At 43.5% G+C, this 17,144-nt stretch overlaps 1 protein-coding gene across 1 annotated transcript in view; it reads left to right on the top strand.

Annotated features, from left to right (window-relative positions):
- Positions 1–11,040: 11,040 nt before the first annotated feature.
- STAT4 (signal transducer and activator of transcription 4) overlaps positions 11,041–17,144 on the top strand; it is a 57,739-nt gene continuing 51,635 nt past the window's right edge. Inside the window, exons 1-2 of the mRNA XM_077829906.1 lie at positions 11,041–11,168; positions 12,071–12,215. Of these exons, the coding sequence (XP_077686032.1) occupies positions 11,041–11,168; positions 12,071–12,215 (273 nt within the window). The remainder of the gene's footprint in view (positions 11,169–12,070; positions 12,216–17,144) is intronic.

Here is a 17,144-nt window from a genome sequence, read left to right as displayed (position 1 = left end):
GAAAAAATATTACCAAGTAATCACAAAAATCCACACTGAAGTGCACAATTCTATACATTGGAATTTTGCAGTGTTTGTGTTAGTGATCTGGGCTCACAAACACGTTTAAGAGAAAATTAAACCTTTGCCCACAATCGTAAAAATTTGCAATGCTGACATCGAACATGTTTAACCATGAAGAAAAGGAGTACTTGTGGCACCTTAGAGACTAACCAATTTATTTGAGCATAAGCTTTCGTGAGCTACACCTCACTTCATCGGATGCATACTGTGGAAAGTTTAGAAGATCTTATTATATACACACAAAGCATGAAAAGATACCTCCTCCCACCCCACTCTCCTGCTGGTAATAGCTTATCTAAAGTGATCACTCTCCTTACAATGTGTATGATAATCAAGGTGGGCCATTTCCAGCACAAATCCAGGGTTTAACAAGAAAGTCTGGGGGGGGGGGGGGTAGGAAAAAACAAGGGGAAATAGTAGCTGTAGCTCACGAAAGCTTATGCTCAAATAAATTGGTTAGTCTCTAAGGTGCCACAAGTACTCCTTTTCTTTTTGCGAATACAGACTAACACGGCTGTTACTCTGAAACATGTTTAACCATGGTTACCAAAATGGTGATGACCACAGTTTGTCCTAGTTAACACTTGATATTTAGCACTGGTTCAGCTGTACCCACACTTGACACCTGTTGTAGCATTACAGTTTCCTAAATGTTATCGTATGCAATCTTCATACTTCAGAATTTCTCAGCTCTCCTTGCTCCTCTCCTAACAATGACATTCTCCCTCCACTCTCTGGAAAATATCATTGCATTTCAGCAGCCATACCCACCTTTGCTATGACTACAGCTCCAATGTCTGGATGCTTTCATTTGTGAATGGATTGCCACCGGAATGTCCCTTCATGGGAAGAATGGAACACACTATGCCAGCTATAGTAAGTTTGTGAAGCCCAAGGATTCCTCTTTGTCAGTTTCAGTACAAAGATTGCTATTCAGTGCAATTGTAAATCACAGGTGAGCGAGTGTTATAAATGTTTCCCAGTGCTGATCCAATGCTTTTCCCAGTGTTTCCCAGTGCTGAAGGCATGAATTGTTATAGCCTCTGGCTACGGTGACCAAACAACAAGTGTGAAAAATCAGGACAGGGTGGGGCGGTAATAGGCTTCTATATAAGATAAAGCCTCAAATATCGGGGCATCTACCTCCCTACCTCCAGCTGCAGAGTCCTTAGCTCTGTAGCAGCTCAGGCTTTTAGCTCTGGATGGTCCCATTTCAATCTCTGTGTCAGCCAACAGGGTAGCTATCACATAGGACTATCTCAGTGGTTCCCAAACTTGTTCTGCCGCTTGTGCATGGAAAGCTCCTGGTGGGCCGGGCTGGTTTGTTTACCTGTCGCGTCCGCAGGTTCAGCCGATCGCAGCTCCCAGTGGCCACCATTCACTGCTCCAGGCCAATGGGAGCTGCTGGAAGTGGCAGCCAGTATGTCCCTCGGTCCACGCCGCTTCCAGCGGCTCCCATGGGCCTGGAGCAGCGAACCGCAGCCACTCAGAGCCACGATCGGCCGAACCTGCGGACGCGGCAGGTAAACAAACCGCCTTGGCCCACCAGGGGCTTTTCCTACACAAGCGGCGGAACAAGTTTGGGAACCACTGGAGTATCTCATACTCCATGCTTGGAATAAGTGCCTAGGACAATGGAGTCCCCATCTTGATTGGGGCCTTCAGGGGTATGTCTATACTGCAGCTGGGAGCGCAGATAGACAGACACACTAGCATGAGCAGAGCTAACATACTAAAAATAGTGTTGACTTCCCATGGCATGGATGGCAGCATGGGCTAGCCACCTGCATACAAGCCTGCCTGACTCTCTGGGGCTGTACTCAGGTGGTTAGCCTGAGCTGCTGCCAGTGAAAAGTCCACCATACTGCAATTTTTAGCTCACTAGCTCAAATGGAGCTATCATGTGTCTGTCCACTCGGTCCGGGAGGCACACTTCTAGCTGCAGTATAGAGATGTCCTAAGTGTTACTATAATACAGAGAATAATAAAATAAAGGAATATATCATAAATCAAAAAAATCCTTGGAATCCCCATTAGGGCATGTCATAAATATAAAGGGAAGGGTAACCACCTTTCTGTATACAGAACTATAAGATCCCTCCTGACCAAAGGCAAAACCCTTTCACCTGTAAAGGGTTAAGAAGCTAAGATAACCTCGCTGGCACCTGACCAAAATGACCAATGAGGAGACAAGATACTTTCCAAGCAGGGGAGGGGGGGAACAAAGGGTCTGTCTGTCTGTGTGATGCTTTTGCCGGGAACAGAACAGGAATGGAGTATTAGAACTTGTTAGTAAGTAATCTAGCTAGAAATGCGTTTGATTTTCTTTTGTTTAAATGGCTGGTACATAAGCTGTGCTGAATGGAATGTATATTCCTGTTTTTGTGTCTTTTTGTAACTTAAGGTTTTGCCTAGAGGGATTCTCTATGTTTTGAATCTGATTACCCTGTAAGGTATTTACCATCCCGATTTTACAGAGGTGATTCTTTTACTTTTTCTTTAATTAAAATTCTTCTTTTAAGATCCTGATTGCTTTTTCATTGTTCTTAAGATCCAAGGGTTTGGGTCTGTGTTCACCTATGAAAATTGGTGAGGATTTTTATCAAGCCTTCCCCAGGAAAGGAGGTGTAGGGCTTGGGGGGATATTTTGGGGGGGGAAGATGTCTCCAAGTGGGCTCTTTCCCTGTTCTCTGTTTAACATGCTTGGTGGTGGCAGCATAGGGTTCAAGAACAAGGCAAAGTTTGTACCTTGAGGAAGTTTTTAATCTAAGCTGGTAAGAATAAGCTTAGGGGGTCTTTCATGCAGGTCCCCACATCTGTACCCTAGAGTTCAGAGTGGGGAAGGAACGTTGACAGGGCAGCATTCCAGCTGCTTTGCACTGCCTCAGGCCTAGGATCCTGATTCCTCACTGCCTTGATCTTTGTCTAACTCTAGTCATTTCCACACAAGTGCAAAATTGATGTAAAATGTTATTCTGATTTGGTAGCATTTTATATCCATGTTGGACAGGTGTAAACAAACCTTGCCACATGTGATGTTGGAGGATCAGACCAAAATTCTTCTCAACATATAACTTTTAGATATCAGAGCATTGTGCTAGCAGTGGGACTGCTGACTGAAGAGCCACTCTTTTCCATCCAGAACTTATTCAGAAAAAAAAATTATTTGAGATACTTCTGTATTGCACCCACTCCCCTAAGTTCTGACTGTTCATACGTCTGACCTTAAAACTGTCCACTCCTTAAATTGTGCCTTCTTTCCAAACAAAATATGTTAGTAGCACATCTAGGGCAATATCAGAAAACACAATGACAATCACTGCCTCTAAAGTTCCATACATCAAAAATTGACATTTTCACAGCTCCAGCACTATCTGCTGCACAGATTCTTCACAAGTGTTCCTGGCCTTTTAAACTCGTATTAACCATGTATTTACTTTACGAAAGTTGGACAAAACATTGTGAAAACTTAAGACATTGGCTGCTCAACCTCTGGGCTGGCAAAAACTATACCGACTCACTGAAAAGCAAGAGAATCTTAGCAGGACATATGGTCACTCTATACACTAGTAAGAAGATAAGCATATTACAGGTTTCGGAGGGCTCTACTCAGCAGTAACAGGGCTATAAGAAAGCCTGTCAACATTTTTTGTTTCTCTGATGAAAACTGGCCCACTCGCTCCAAACCAAACTTGTCACAAATAACTGTCAACAGCTTAATTTTCCACTTTTGGAAAATATATATAGAAATTGGATTCAGGATTGTTAGCAAGCATTTTTGGCATACAAAGTTGTTAATGACAATCTAACATGATTTTGATAAAGGTTTTTTAAAATGTCACAGAGACTCTGGCAAAAAAGGGAAAACTGGTCCATTTTGAACCCTGCAACACATAAGGTTGAAAAAAAAATGGAAAGAGAAAATAATACCGTAATAAGAAAAATATAGCTCGGAGAATAACGTTCCGTTGCCAACATCATGCTGAAAGCTTCATCAGTGGGAACATTGGGGGCAAGGCGATGCTTAGCCAAATCACCCCTTGCTGGGGCCAACAGCTGCAGTAGGTAGATAGGTAGGAAAGCAGGACTCCAAAATCCAGCTCTTGGGGTGCAGCGTGGGAACAGCAGCACTGAAACCCTCAGGTCACGCGGTGGCCTTGAGCCTGGCCAGCCCCCCACCCGCCCCTTGGGGATGGTTCGCCCAGTGCAATTCCAGCCCCCAGCCCCTGCTCGGTTCGCCACTGCGCAGGGTCTCGTCTCCTCGGGGGACACGCCGGGGGCGGGCTGCGGCGCTGCGGAGTCCCTAGTGGCGGGGTGGGGTCTCCGGGGCAGGACGGGGACGGGGACCGGGACTCCCCGCTGACGCACAGGAAAGCCGGGAGGCAGCGCGCAGAATAAAGCGCGCGGCAGGCGGGGGCCGGCAGCCAGCCGCCCGGCGGAGCTCAGCCTGCGCGCCTCGCCACCCGCGGAGCCTGCCTGGGGGCGCCCCTCGGACAGGCAAGTGGGAGGAGCGGGCTGCTGCCCGCCAGCGGGAGGAGAGCGGCGGGCACCGGGTGAGGGGCGCGAGGGCAGCCGGGGGGGGCGCGAGGGCAGCCGGGCTCCAGGCTCCGCTGCGGCTCCGCTCTGGCTTCCCCGGGGAGCCCTGGCCCCGCGCGAGCTGCCGGCCTGGCCCGGGTGGGGCCCCGCACGGAGAGCGGGGCGGGCGCAGGAGCTGCCGCTGCAGGGGTCGCAGCAGCTGGCGCCGGGTGGGGGGGAGTTGGGTCTCCCAGCAAAAGCGGGGACAGCCGGCCCCCAGGGGGAGCTTGGCCTTCAGGGGAGCCAGGGGGCCTCCAGGCAAGGCCAGCGGCTGCCTCGGGCAGGGCCCCCCACGGCTCGGCGCCCGCTCGCAGCGCTCCCTGGAGTGGGGGCGAGTGAGGCCACCCATCTTGAAGCACGTGCCCCGGGGGCTGCAGCGCGAAGGGCTGCGTGCAGCACAGCCCCGGCTGCTAGCTCTGCCCCCGTGGCCGGCAGCTCCAGGGCCGAACTCGGGGGGAAGGGGCAGCGAGCCCCACAACCGCGGGCGTGGAAGGGCAAGTTTCTTGAGTGGGCACCTGCAGAGAAGAGCTGACGGAACGGAGGAGCGAGGCCAGCCGAGGAAACAGGGGACAGAGACTAGCTCGTTGGCCCCCTTCGCCCCCCCCCCCCGTACGCATAGCCCTGATTCCTCAGGGCTCTCCAGAGCAGCTTTGAAGGCGGTTCCTTGCCATTGTGCCCCGTTAAAGATGGGCCTGGGCCTGGGCCTCGGCCTCGAGGGGAGGGGGTGGGGGGGAGCCTTCCCCAGGTAAGCTCTGCGGTTAGAAGTTCAGAAAGAAGTCATTTTCAGGAAGCGTATTCTGAAACCCAAAATTTGCACGGAAACCCTGCTAGAGCATAGTGCGAAGACAGCCTTAAGAGATCATCTTCTTTTACCAGAAGGGTACAGGCCATTTGTGTTTTGAAAACAAATTAATCTAACTCCTGAAAGAAACCGAATAGAAGTAGATGCTATGGCACTGTTTTATAAGATTCCCACTTATGCACAATAATGGCCCTCTTAACAGCACAGAGCTTTGAGAATTAAACGGATACATTTAGACATAGGTCGTGGAACTAGGGGTGCTACTGCACCCCCCTGGCTTGAAGTCATTTCAGTGTTTACAGTTTGGTTCAATGGCTCTCAGCACCCCCACTATACAAATTGTTCCAGCGCCCCTGCATTTACCTTCCATTTGTGAATTTGATAGTTTCAGAAGATACACATTTTGAAGCCCTGATGCTTTCCTAACATACCATTGAATTTAACTGTCCTAGAATGTATTTATAAGTTATAGAAACAGATCATCTAAACTGTATAGCACACACAACTATTTTGACACCATAAATGAAATATGAAAGTTACATTGCAGCATTAAGAAATAGTCTGTTGCATTACATTGCAATATCAGCTCTGTGTACTGCACTAGATGCTTTAGAATAAGAATCTAAACTAAACTATATATGTTTTCAGTTTTTTTAACTTTAATTTTTCCTGGAAAAAGGAAAGTACTTTTTGGTATGAATTTGAATAAAGTCTGTGCTTCAAGTTGTCTTACAGTTTGTTTCACCACAAGAGAAAAGTAAATAGATTTGCCATGTGACTAAAAGCGAAATGGAAAGCCTGCCGCAATGTGTATTGTTTGTGTTTGAGCTGGATATGCTTTTAAAAAAAAAGTCTCCCATTTACAAAACAGGCCCCAATCGTACAAAGGGTCATGCAGGCAAGTGACTGTGAGCATAAAAGAAACCTTAAAGTTTACACTACAGACAAAATCCTGTAGTCCTTACTTAGGGCCTTATTAGGTGTTCCTAGCACATCCAAAACTCCAGGATTCTCAAAAGCCATTTAATTCTATTAAAGTTTTGCACTCAAAACTCCTACTGAAGTGTGTCTAAGGCCAGAAGGGACCATTGTGATCATCTAGTCCAGGGGAGGCCAATGTGTGGCTCTTCAGAAGTTAATATACGGTTCCTTGTATAGGCACCAACTCCAGGGCTGGAGATACAGTTGCTAACTTTCCAATGTGCCGGGGGGTGGTGGGGGGTGCTCACTGCTCAACCCCTGGCTCTGCCACAGGCCCTGTCCCCACTCCACCCCTTCCCGCCCCCTCCCCTGAGCTTGCTATACCCTCACTCCTCCCCCTCCAGAGCCTCCTGCATGCCAAGAAACAGCTGATCAGGAGGTGCAGGGAGGGAGAGAGAGAGGTGCTGTTCAGCAGAGCTGCCTGTGGGCAGGAGGCTCTGGGAGCCAGGGGAGAGGGTGTAGTGTTGGGGAACTGATGGGGGGGCTGCTGACTTATTACTGTGGCTCTTTGGCAGTGTACGTTGGTAAATTCTGGCTCCTTTTCAGGCTCACTTTGGCTACTCCTGCTCTAGTCTGAGCTCCTCTATAGCTCAGGCCACAGAAGTTGCACAAGATGGATGGATTGTGTGCGTGAGAAAAATCACTAGTCTTTATATATGCAAAAGACACAGTCATCAGTATGGAAGGAACACATGCATTTCCCTCTTCATATACATCATTGATCAGTTATGCAAACTGTGTAAAGTTATCAATACAGCTGCAGAAAGGGAATGAAATGCTTTCATACCCAATTACCAGAAAACAAAAGTAAATAGTTGGTAACATTTTCTCTTCCACTAAATAGAAGAAATGTAAAAAGGAGGCGGCTTGAAAGTGATGTTGCAGGGAGTTTTTATAAATTGTAATAATGTAATCCTGGAGAAATGAATGCTGAATAAGATCTGCATATCATTATCAATGCATAAATATTCACAAGCTTCTTTTTGGAGAGAATTGCCATATATTCATAACAATATCTGGAGGGGGGATAAATCAGTAATTATATAAAGACCTCAAGATTTGGCTGTTAATCAGTTTTTAAACTTAGGTGCTCTTATTGACTTAATGTACAGCACTCAGTAACACATATCACAAGACTAAGTTATGCAGTACTTATTACGGAAAGACTCTCATTGACCTCCCTTAATTTTGCCTGATTAAGGCCACAGGACTCAATTATACCCATAAAGTACTTCAGCTTCTTCAGTGTTTTCCTTTGGGTCAATGAAAACTAAAAATGGAAGTTCATAATGTTTTAGTGTTTGGTTTGAGATTCTTATTCAAAAAATATTATTTTCCCTTTAATTAAAAATTTTAAGCATCTATAAAGTTATTTTTAATTCATTTGGAGGACATGGAACCATTTCATTTCAATGAGACAGAACACTTTTGACTTTGTAGTTTTGATGAATGTAGACATTAACATTAATATTTTAGTATCACAGTTATATTAAATACCCTAAATGATGTTACCTTATTTAAACATCAAAGTAAACTGTTCAGTCATGAGAATTAACATTTTGGAATTTGGATTCTATGGAAAATTGATTTTTCAGATTCAGAACTAGGGTTGGTTTTTGTTTGTTTGTTTTTAAAACATCAGGATTTTCTACAGAATGGAAATTCTGCTTTATGAAAAACGCATCACAACAAAAATGGGACAACAAATTGAAATATCAACAAGTCACCCAAAAATAAAGTTCTACAAAATTGTTATATTTTCAATCAAAACAAAATGCTTTTTTTTAAAGTTAGCTAGACAAGGTGGGTGGGGTAATAGCTTTTATTGGACCAACTTCTGTTGGGGGGGGGGGGGTGTCTTTTGAGCTACCCAGAGCTCTTCCTCAGGTCTGGGAAAGGTACTCAGTGCAGTTTAGACACCCATGCCTGGGCCATGCCAGTGGAGTTGTGCTCTCAGTGCTTGAGCTAAGGGGCTGTTTAGTTTTAATGTTTGGGCTCAGGCTGAAGTCTAAATTGCAATTAAACAGCCCCTTAACCCAAGCCTCTGAGCTAAAGTCACCTGGCACAGGTGCACCACAGGTGTTTAATTACACTCTAGATATGTCTACATTGCAACAGCTAAATACAAGGTCAAAGAGATGCAATGTGCTAACTACTAATGCTAAACTAAGGGGCCATTCTAGGTGAAGTGGCCCATTAACACCCTGTAGTCATAGGACAAAAAAGGGGGTTAGAAGGTTACAGATTGTTGTAATAATGAAGACACTGAATATATGGCTTAAGACCATGTTTGATGTTATGAAACAACTCAAAATAAAATGCTTCATTTTGAATTTTCACATTGAAAAACTGTTAATCTACATTTGTCTCAAAAGACTGACAGTTCCATAGTCTTTTCTCTCAAAACCACTTCAACAAGCTGTAATTTTTGTACAGCACCTAGCACAATGGGGCCCTGTAAGCAGTTCCACTCACCACAGTACCATCCCCAACATCCAGGATGGCGTATTGGAGGGATTGTCACCTCTAGAACCTCCCTGCTCCTCTCCTCTTTAGCCCTGTGCCTGACCAATGGTACAGAAAGCCCAAAACAGCAACTCACACAAACAAAAGGGTCTTTCACACTGCTTGGGCTCATCTTTAGCCCACCCTCCAGACTCAGCTCCCTATCCCTTGTGGGTTACCTTTAAGTCACTCTGGCTTCTTTCCTAGAATCCCCTTTCAGACTCATTCCCTCTTCCACCCCCTATTTAAGGACCTACAAGAACCCAACCTGCTCCCTGTGATTCATCTTCCAAACTGAGTTTTCTCAGCCCTTTTGTGAGGCTCAGGTGTCTCATACCGTCACCTGACCACAATTAGCCCTACCCCGTCTAGCTAAGATGGGGCTAATTACAGCACAGGGTTGACTGCCCCAGGCCTCCTGGCCCTAAAAAGAGAAATCCACCCTGTTACAGGTCTCAAGCAGAGATTGGGGCTTTTAGGTAATATCATCAAATAATAATAGTAATAATAACAATAAAGGCGTTACAGGCCATTGTAGCAACATTTTTGTTGTTTGAGTGTTTTCCCCTTCTCTGTTTTACTCTGAAATATGCAAAATATCTGCAGCATTGATTGGTAATAACTTTTTACAACATAAAAATGTAAATTAAAAAAATAAATATGGTCTAAATTCTCAGGTTTCAGAGTAGCAGCCATGTTAGTCTGTATTCGTAAAAAGAAAAGGAGTACTTGTGGCACCTTAGAGACTAACAAATTTATTTGAGCATAAGTTTTCGTGAGCTACATCTCACTTCGTCGGCTCACTCTCTACCTCTTTTGTACCACTGAGACCATGCTAGGGATACTGAGCTGATATAGCTTGCTCCTTTGTCACTCCCTCTTTGCAGCCCCCAGCATAGGAAGTATGTCAGGGGTGGGGAGGAATGGAGAGGGTTAGGCAGGAGCACTGGCTGGAACATGATTCCAACAGGTGCTCTTTAGAGCAGCCTCTAAGCTACTCTAATGTGTGCTCAGGATTAAGGCAGAGAATCAGGGAGGTATAACCAGCTTCCTGATGGCCACCCCTCCCACTCTAGTCTGCCCAGGAGAAGTTGGATGCAGCATGAGAATCTGGCCCAATATTTACAACCTTGAAAGACTGTTGCAATCCCGCACTCAAGTTACTGAAGTTAATGTTGGTTTTGCCTGAGTATGGAGTGACGATGCAGGTCTAATGTCTGTCCCTTATCCCCATGCAAGCTCATCACATGGTGGCCTATTCCTTGTATCTGCCTTTCTTCCCAGTACTAAGTTTATCAAAAACATACAACTACAATCTTAAGCAACCCCAAGGTACAATCCTTCTAGGTGAGATAGATATAGAGGCGCTTAGTCTAGATATGAATTTCAGAGCGGGGAGTAGATGCCCTGATCATGCCTACATTTTCATCTCTTTTATTTCTTATGTGGCCTTCCCACTCCTGGGTTTGGACCCAAAGTGCACACAGGTTTATTGCAGTTAAAGATGTACCAGAGCAATAACTCAATGTGCTAGGGCAGGATATTGCACCCTCAATAGAGAAGAGGATGGAGTTCTAGAACCAGCTGAAGTTGATGAAATACAATGATAAGTGGAATATAAAATCAGAGTAGTGTGAATTAATCAAACCAACAAGGGCACCTTCCTGCCAGCTTACTGGTCTTGCAAGTGATGATATCTGGCTTTGTAAACTACTTTTCTGAAAAGGGAAATACTGTTAAAAGAAAAGTCACTGTTCTGCCTGATATTTTTATGATCTACTTTTACGAGTCTTTCACACAGCAACCAGGGAGAGAAAATCATTTACAATAAAAAGGAAAAGGTGGTGTGAAACCACAGAAATCCGCAGGGTACCCAGATCGGTCTTACACCTGAAACTACTGTTTACTCTTTTTTTTTAACTGAATAATTCACTGTTTCAGGTGGACAGTGTACCTTTGAAAGCAGAAAAAATGAAGGGTAGGAGGACTATAAAATTGTATGACAAAGGATGAACATATGCTGAAAACAAATGATACACATGCCATGGAGTGCTTGTGTAGTATCAAAGATTATACATTAAATATTAAACCAATTTCACCATTTCTTTTATAGTATGTCTCAGTGGAGTCAAGTCCAGCAGTTGGAAATAAAGTTTTTGGAGCAGGTAGACCAGTTCTATGATGATAACTTTCCCATGGAAGTCCGACATCTACTAGCACAGTGGATAGAAAGCCAAGATTGGTAGGATTAAATGTTCTTCTATCTACTAAGGTTTGATTTGTGGAAACTTTATGGTTTATTCAGGCAGATTTCTAGCATGTTTGCTTGTGAACTGTGAAGGAACATGCTTTGCAAGAAAAGTGTACCTTTAGTTATGTATTAAAGGCCATCTTATTCACATAGCATGTTGCCCTTTATTTATCTGAGACATTCAGAGTGAAACATTAAAAGTGCCAATGTTTTCACGACATTAATTTACCATTTACAGATTTCCATTGCATATATTTTACTTGTCGGGGCAGATTTATAATAAAAACACTAATTAGTGTTTAGGGATCTCTTTCTTGCTTTGATTTTTAATAAATCAAATACCACATTTTTATTTAAAAATAATTCTTTAAAGAAGTAAGCTGAATGAAATTTTCTTTATCACACATTTATTGAAATATGGCTTCATCTATCTTTGATGAAGAGAAACAATATTAAAGCTTAGTATAATCAGATAATACATAGTCATTCGAGCTGTCCTATAACTTTTAAACCTCAAATTTCTCTCTTTCAACCTCAAATTTCAGGTGTGATTGAATAGATTTTTGTTTGGACTCATCTCTATACAAAATATTTTATTTGTTTTTAGAATATTAACATTACAGTTTGTTGCATGAAAAAATGTCAGTTAGTTTTAGGTTTGTTTTTTTTGTTTGTTTGTATTTTATAGTGTGAAACGGTTTCATCTACTCTTTTCTCCAGACTGCATGCAAGAAGCAAACTACCTTTTAAAAAAGTCTTTACTTGTTTCCTTTAATTCTGAATTTTTCACCAAGATGCAGATTATAACTTACTTAGCAAATAACTTGACATATATCATGACATTTTTGTTCATTCACATGCATATTTCATGTTAAGAATTTTGTGTTGCATAGGGAGGTCGCTTCCAACAATGAACCAATGGCAACAATCCTCTTACAGAACTTATTAATACAATTGGATGAACAGTTAGACCGTGTTTCTCAAGAAAAGAACCTCCTGTTGATACACAACCTGAAAAGAATCAGGAAACTTCTTCAGGTAAGATTATTACCTCAGATTGCCCTTAAATAAATGTGTACCTTCTTTCTGGTTTCTAAGGCAAAATCCAACTACCACTGAAGTCAGTTCAGTTCTGTTTATGTTCTTAAACTGTGCTCATCACTGTAGTATCTAAGCAACTATGGGAAGATCAGACCCTACTATCTCCAGGCAAAATTAAGCTGACACTTATGGTCAAATTCTGTTCTCAGTTACACTTATGGAGTAACACATATGATTTCAGTGGAGATTGCACAAGTGTAACAGCAGAAACTGGAACCAAGGGGCTTGTTTGATATGCAGACAGATCTCAGTTTTTGCAAGTGAAGTTTTTCAACCTTGTCTAATTATAGGTGCGATGTTAGTAAAATGGCTAATTACCTGATCTGTAGGCACAAAAGTAGATATTTAACTACGAATAGTTGTGTACACATACTCCTGGGGGAATTCTGCGCCAAAAAATTGAAAATTCTGCACATAATATTTTAAAATTCTGCAAAATTCTGCAAATGTTATTTGTCTAAATAACACTACATAATCATGCCAGTTTCAATTATTTTGGTAATTGATTTCAAAATACCTGTCAGCAAGTATGTCTATAGCAATACAGACACACACAAAAATTCCCCTAGAGTAGAGAATTAAAGAAACCCATATGACAACCCAGTTTCTGTTTCTCTGTCCCCCCACAGCCCAGGTACCCTCCCCCGAAGCCCAGAGCCCAGCCGTGGTCCCCCCAGCCCAGACATCCTCCCCTCGCAGAGCCCATCTGTTGCCCCCCCCAGCCCAGATACCCATCCCCCTCTCTCCCAGAGCCCAGATGTTCCCCCCGCCCAGCCCAGACACCCTCCCCGTCCCTTCCAGAGCCCAATCATGGCCTCCCCAGCCAGATACCCGTCCCCCTCACCCACAGAGCCCAGCCGTGGCCTCCCCAGCCCAGACACCCGTCCCTCTAATGCCCAGGGTTCCAGAAGGAGAAACAGCCTGGTGCTGGGTCCCAGCCAGGCTTGTGTGGAGTTTCCTGCATGCCACCGTCTCGTTCCTTCAGGGCGTGCAGGAAACTGCAGCTGCTGGGAACCCTCTACTCTCCTCCCCAGCCCTAACCTGCAGTGTCTTCTATGTACGAGTTGGGCTCGGCCAGGTCCAGCAGCCCCTAGTGGCGGCCAACAGCACTGCAGCCCATTTCTCTCAGGGAAAGGAAATTATGTGCAAAAACCATTAATTGCTGCAAAATTCTGCATTGCGCAGTGGCACAGAATTCCCCCAGGAGGAGTATACAATTCATTGCAGACACAAAAATGCAGGCACAGTTATTTACAGGTGAAAAACTGCAGCCAGCACTGGATATGAGGCTCTATAGCTGTGGTTTTAAACTTTTTTCATTTGCAGACCCCTAAAAAAATTCAAAGGGAGGTGCGGACCCCTTTGGTTGTCTTTGACATAATCTGCAGACCACAGGTTGAAAGCCACAGCTCTATAGCATATAGACCTTCAGTTTGATGCAGATTGAAGGTTGTCTTTTGACAAGCTTAAAGGTTTTTCCATCAAGCTTTTGCACATAGTGATATTTTCTTTTATTGGTTGACGTTAGTAAAACACAGTCTAATAAATGTTTGTTTATGGTAAGAATTCTGGGAAAACGATAGCATTTAGTTAATGATTTACTTCCTGTTATAATTGTGCCTTCTGCACAAAGCAGATACATATCTCCGTTTTATGAAAGGTTTCTTTCCCTTCTTTGATGGTGGCATGTTTCCTACTTGGACTGCAATGACTGTTATAGTTCTTGCAAAGGGTTATCTTTATTATATGTACTGCAATGGAAAATCTTAACATGACACTGCCAATCATTTTGTTCCCTTTATTCATTTATTGGTGATGGCCTCAGAAACTTGACAATATTTCCATTCCTACCAGTTTTTCCTCTTGCATTATTGAAACACTAATTTTTCTTATGTGATTTTCATGCAACTTGAAATTAAGGTCACTTTTCATTTCCTTCCTTGTTTGTATATCAACATCATCCATAATTTCAAAACAGTTAAAACAACAAGTTTATTAACTGCTTCTGCAGGACAAGCAGAGAGGCCCAGCGTATTTGTTTTTGTCCTAGGACACACAGCCATAGTGTGGTGGAAGTATTGCTGCATCACCCTACCAGAGGCATTCTCTCTGCAGGATCATACGTACAGAAAGAATGCCTCCAATGGCATTGAGATGAACAGTCCTGACCATCTTTTGAAGGCTGAACAGATACGCGTTTTACACAGTCACCCGCACCAGATGCTTGAGTATAGGGATTTCTCTGTATTTTTATTCAGACTTTGTTTTGTTGTTTGGTTTCGCTCTTTAAATGTCCCCCTCTTCCCTTTGCTACGTATTTGACAAAAAGAGTATTATCAAATGCTAGAAACGCAACCAGCTCTAAACAAATGTGCACTCTAGATAACCTATAGAATATAGGACAGATTGAGACGAGCACTCAGGTCTTCAATGTACTTTTGTATACATGTATGTGTATGTTTAGATAATAGCCGTGTGTGTGTGTGTGTAGAAGAAAGAACAAATGTCCTTAGGTCCTGACACACCTGCTGGGACAGATACTGTGCTGTGCTTCTTAGGAGCTGCAATGCCATAGATGCGTACTAGTAGGCAGAGGCAAAGGTGGCTGTGAGCCATCTTTTGTGCCACCTGGATTCTGATCTGGCCAGGTTCTGAAGTGGTAACCAGAATATATTAGAACAATCCCAGGAGTCTTGTGTTCCTCTTCTGGGTTGTATTCTCCCCCAGCCTCTTGTGGCTTCACTGCAGCCTCTGCACGCTACTAGAACCGCATGTAGGGGCCAGAGCAGGAGGTAGGGCCCAGAGACTGCCTTTTCCTGCCCCACAGACATAAGCAGATAAAGACTGCATAGAGGCTTGGCAACCACTGCTCAGCCCACTCAATGGCTGGCTTTCTCAAAAGAAATGCAACACAAGTGGGGGCATATACTGAATAGTTCTCTGTATCCCTATGCAGGATTGGGTATTAAGATCCCAGTCCTGCAAGCTGCTCCAGGCAGAAAGGTCCTTGTATGGAGCTCCATTGACTTCAGGAGCTTGGGGTCTAAAGGTTTACAGATTTTCTCAACAAGTCACTGTTCTGCCTATTAAAAGTGATATCAGTCCTGACCTTTGTGGTAAAATATTTCCATCTGAGAAAAAGAGCAATAGTTCTCTCTATTAGTAGCAGTGCTGGCCTTTCTCAGTTGTATCACGACAGCAAAAAACTGACTTTTTTAGATAACAAGTGACTGGTATGTTTTCAGAATAGAAATGTCAACCATCAGACATCTAATAGCACTTTCACTATTAGATCTTTTTCCTGATTTTTCTTTTCCGACCTTTAATAGTAAAACCCGCAGTCTAGCCTGATTTCCACAATAACTGCTACTGGCAGGGGCAGAGCGGATTTTTTGAAATGTTCCGTACTGTAGATAAAGCAAATAGCTTGTGGTGCTTTTAAAAAAAAAAACTGTAACAAACACATATTTCATTTAAAGTACTACATGTCTGGCCTTGAAATTTGTATAATATAATTTCTGCTTACATCTTTAACCTAAATAAGTGCTACATGGCAGAATTCCAAAGGTCCAGATTTATTGATACAGATCCTGGATCTTCAGTTATCAAAACTAATCCCACTCAGTTTAGTTCTCTTGGGCAGGTAGAAAAACCACAACCAGCACCCTCATTGTTCTCATTTTATTATTTGTCAAGCACTGAAAATGTACTGAAAGCTGTACAGGACACACAATACAAGATAATCCCTACTCCAAAGATATTAAAGTATACAAATCGCATGTGGGAGAGCAAATTTGGCATCTTTTCTCAAACCTATTTGTGCTCTAGGCTGGGCCTAGATCCTTGGTTGTGCCAGAGTTCTGCTTAGCACGCCTGAAGAAGGGTGGCAGGGCACTTCCCTGATCCCTGGCACAAGTAGGAACATACACAGCACCCCTCTAACTTATACCAACTTGCAACAGCCCCCTACAGCTGTTATTCCAGCAATCCCTTCTGGTGTTGCAGCACACGCTGGCTGTGTCACCTCCTGGCCCAACACACCACCAGTGCCAGGGGAAAACAGGTGATTGGGAGGATGGGTTATAGAAGTAGGGAGACTTTCTATTGACTTAAATGGGAGATGGGTTGGACTCTTAATGCGAGAGGAAAAATATATTTGTAATTCATCTTCTACTTTTTGGTGTCTGTGTGAACAGTGTTAGTCTATTTATCTCTGAAGGTTATAGCCCACCTGACTTACTCTTGGCTCTCTAGTGCAACATTTCTTTGAAATTTCTCAGTTCACTCCTCTTCCTTCCCCTCTACACCACACACACACACACACACACACTAAGCTACCCAACCTCAACCCATGATGTGAAAGTGTAGCTTATATATTATTTTAAGCACCGTTCTGTTATAACTTTAAAGAACACTTTGTCAGGCTTGACAGAGCTGGAAGCTATAATTTGTCTTCAAGTACAAAGGCTGAAGCAGTCTGCCTGTAGTATTCACCACTATGTTCCTGAGTAGAGTTAATTGGAAAAAGGACTAGTGGCACCGAAGTTGCAATGAAAAACAAAAAATGTTATGGGATTTTTTTCCTCCCTGTTCTCCTACTAGATCTACTCCTGAGTGACCTCTACAGCAGACTTTGCTCACTGGTTAATGTAGTGGGTGTCCAGCATGCATCTCACTTGTATACCAAAACATTCATCTGCTCTGTTTTTTGGAATGGGCAGTATGCTATTGAAATTTACAAAACTCCTGCTCGGATCATTCAGCAAATAGGAGTCTTACACATACATTTCAATATGCACTAGTGCCTTCTATCAACAAATGAAACATACATACCCAAGAGCCAAGACACAGCTGTGAAAGGCATCC

The sequence above is a fragment of the Eretmochelys imbricata genome, chromosome 11, assembly GCF_965152235.1.
Source record: "Eretmochelys imbricata isolate rEreImb1 chromosome 11, rEreImb1.hap1, whole genome shotgun sequence".
In the NCBI taxonomy this organism is placed as follows: Eukaryota; Metazoa; Chordata; order Testudines; family Cheloniidae; genus Eretmochelys; species Eretmochelys imbricata.
The sequence above is the reverse complement of the archived record's forward strand: the minus strand, read 5'-3'. Positions and strand labels throughout refer to the sequence as shown.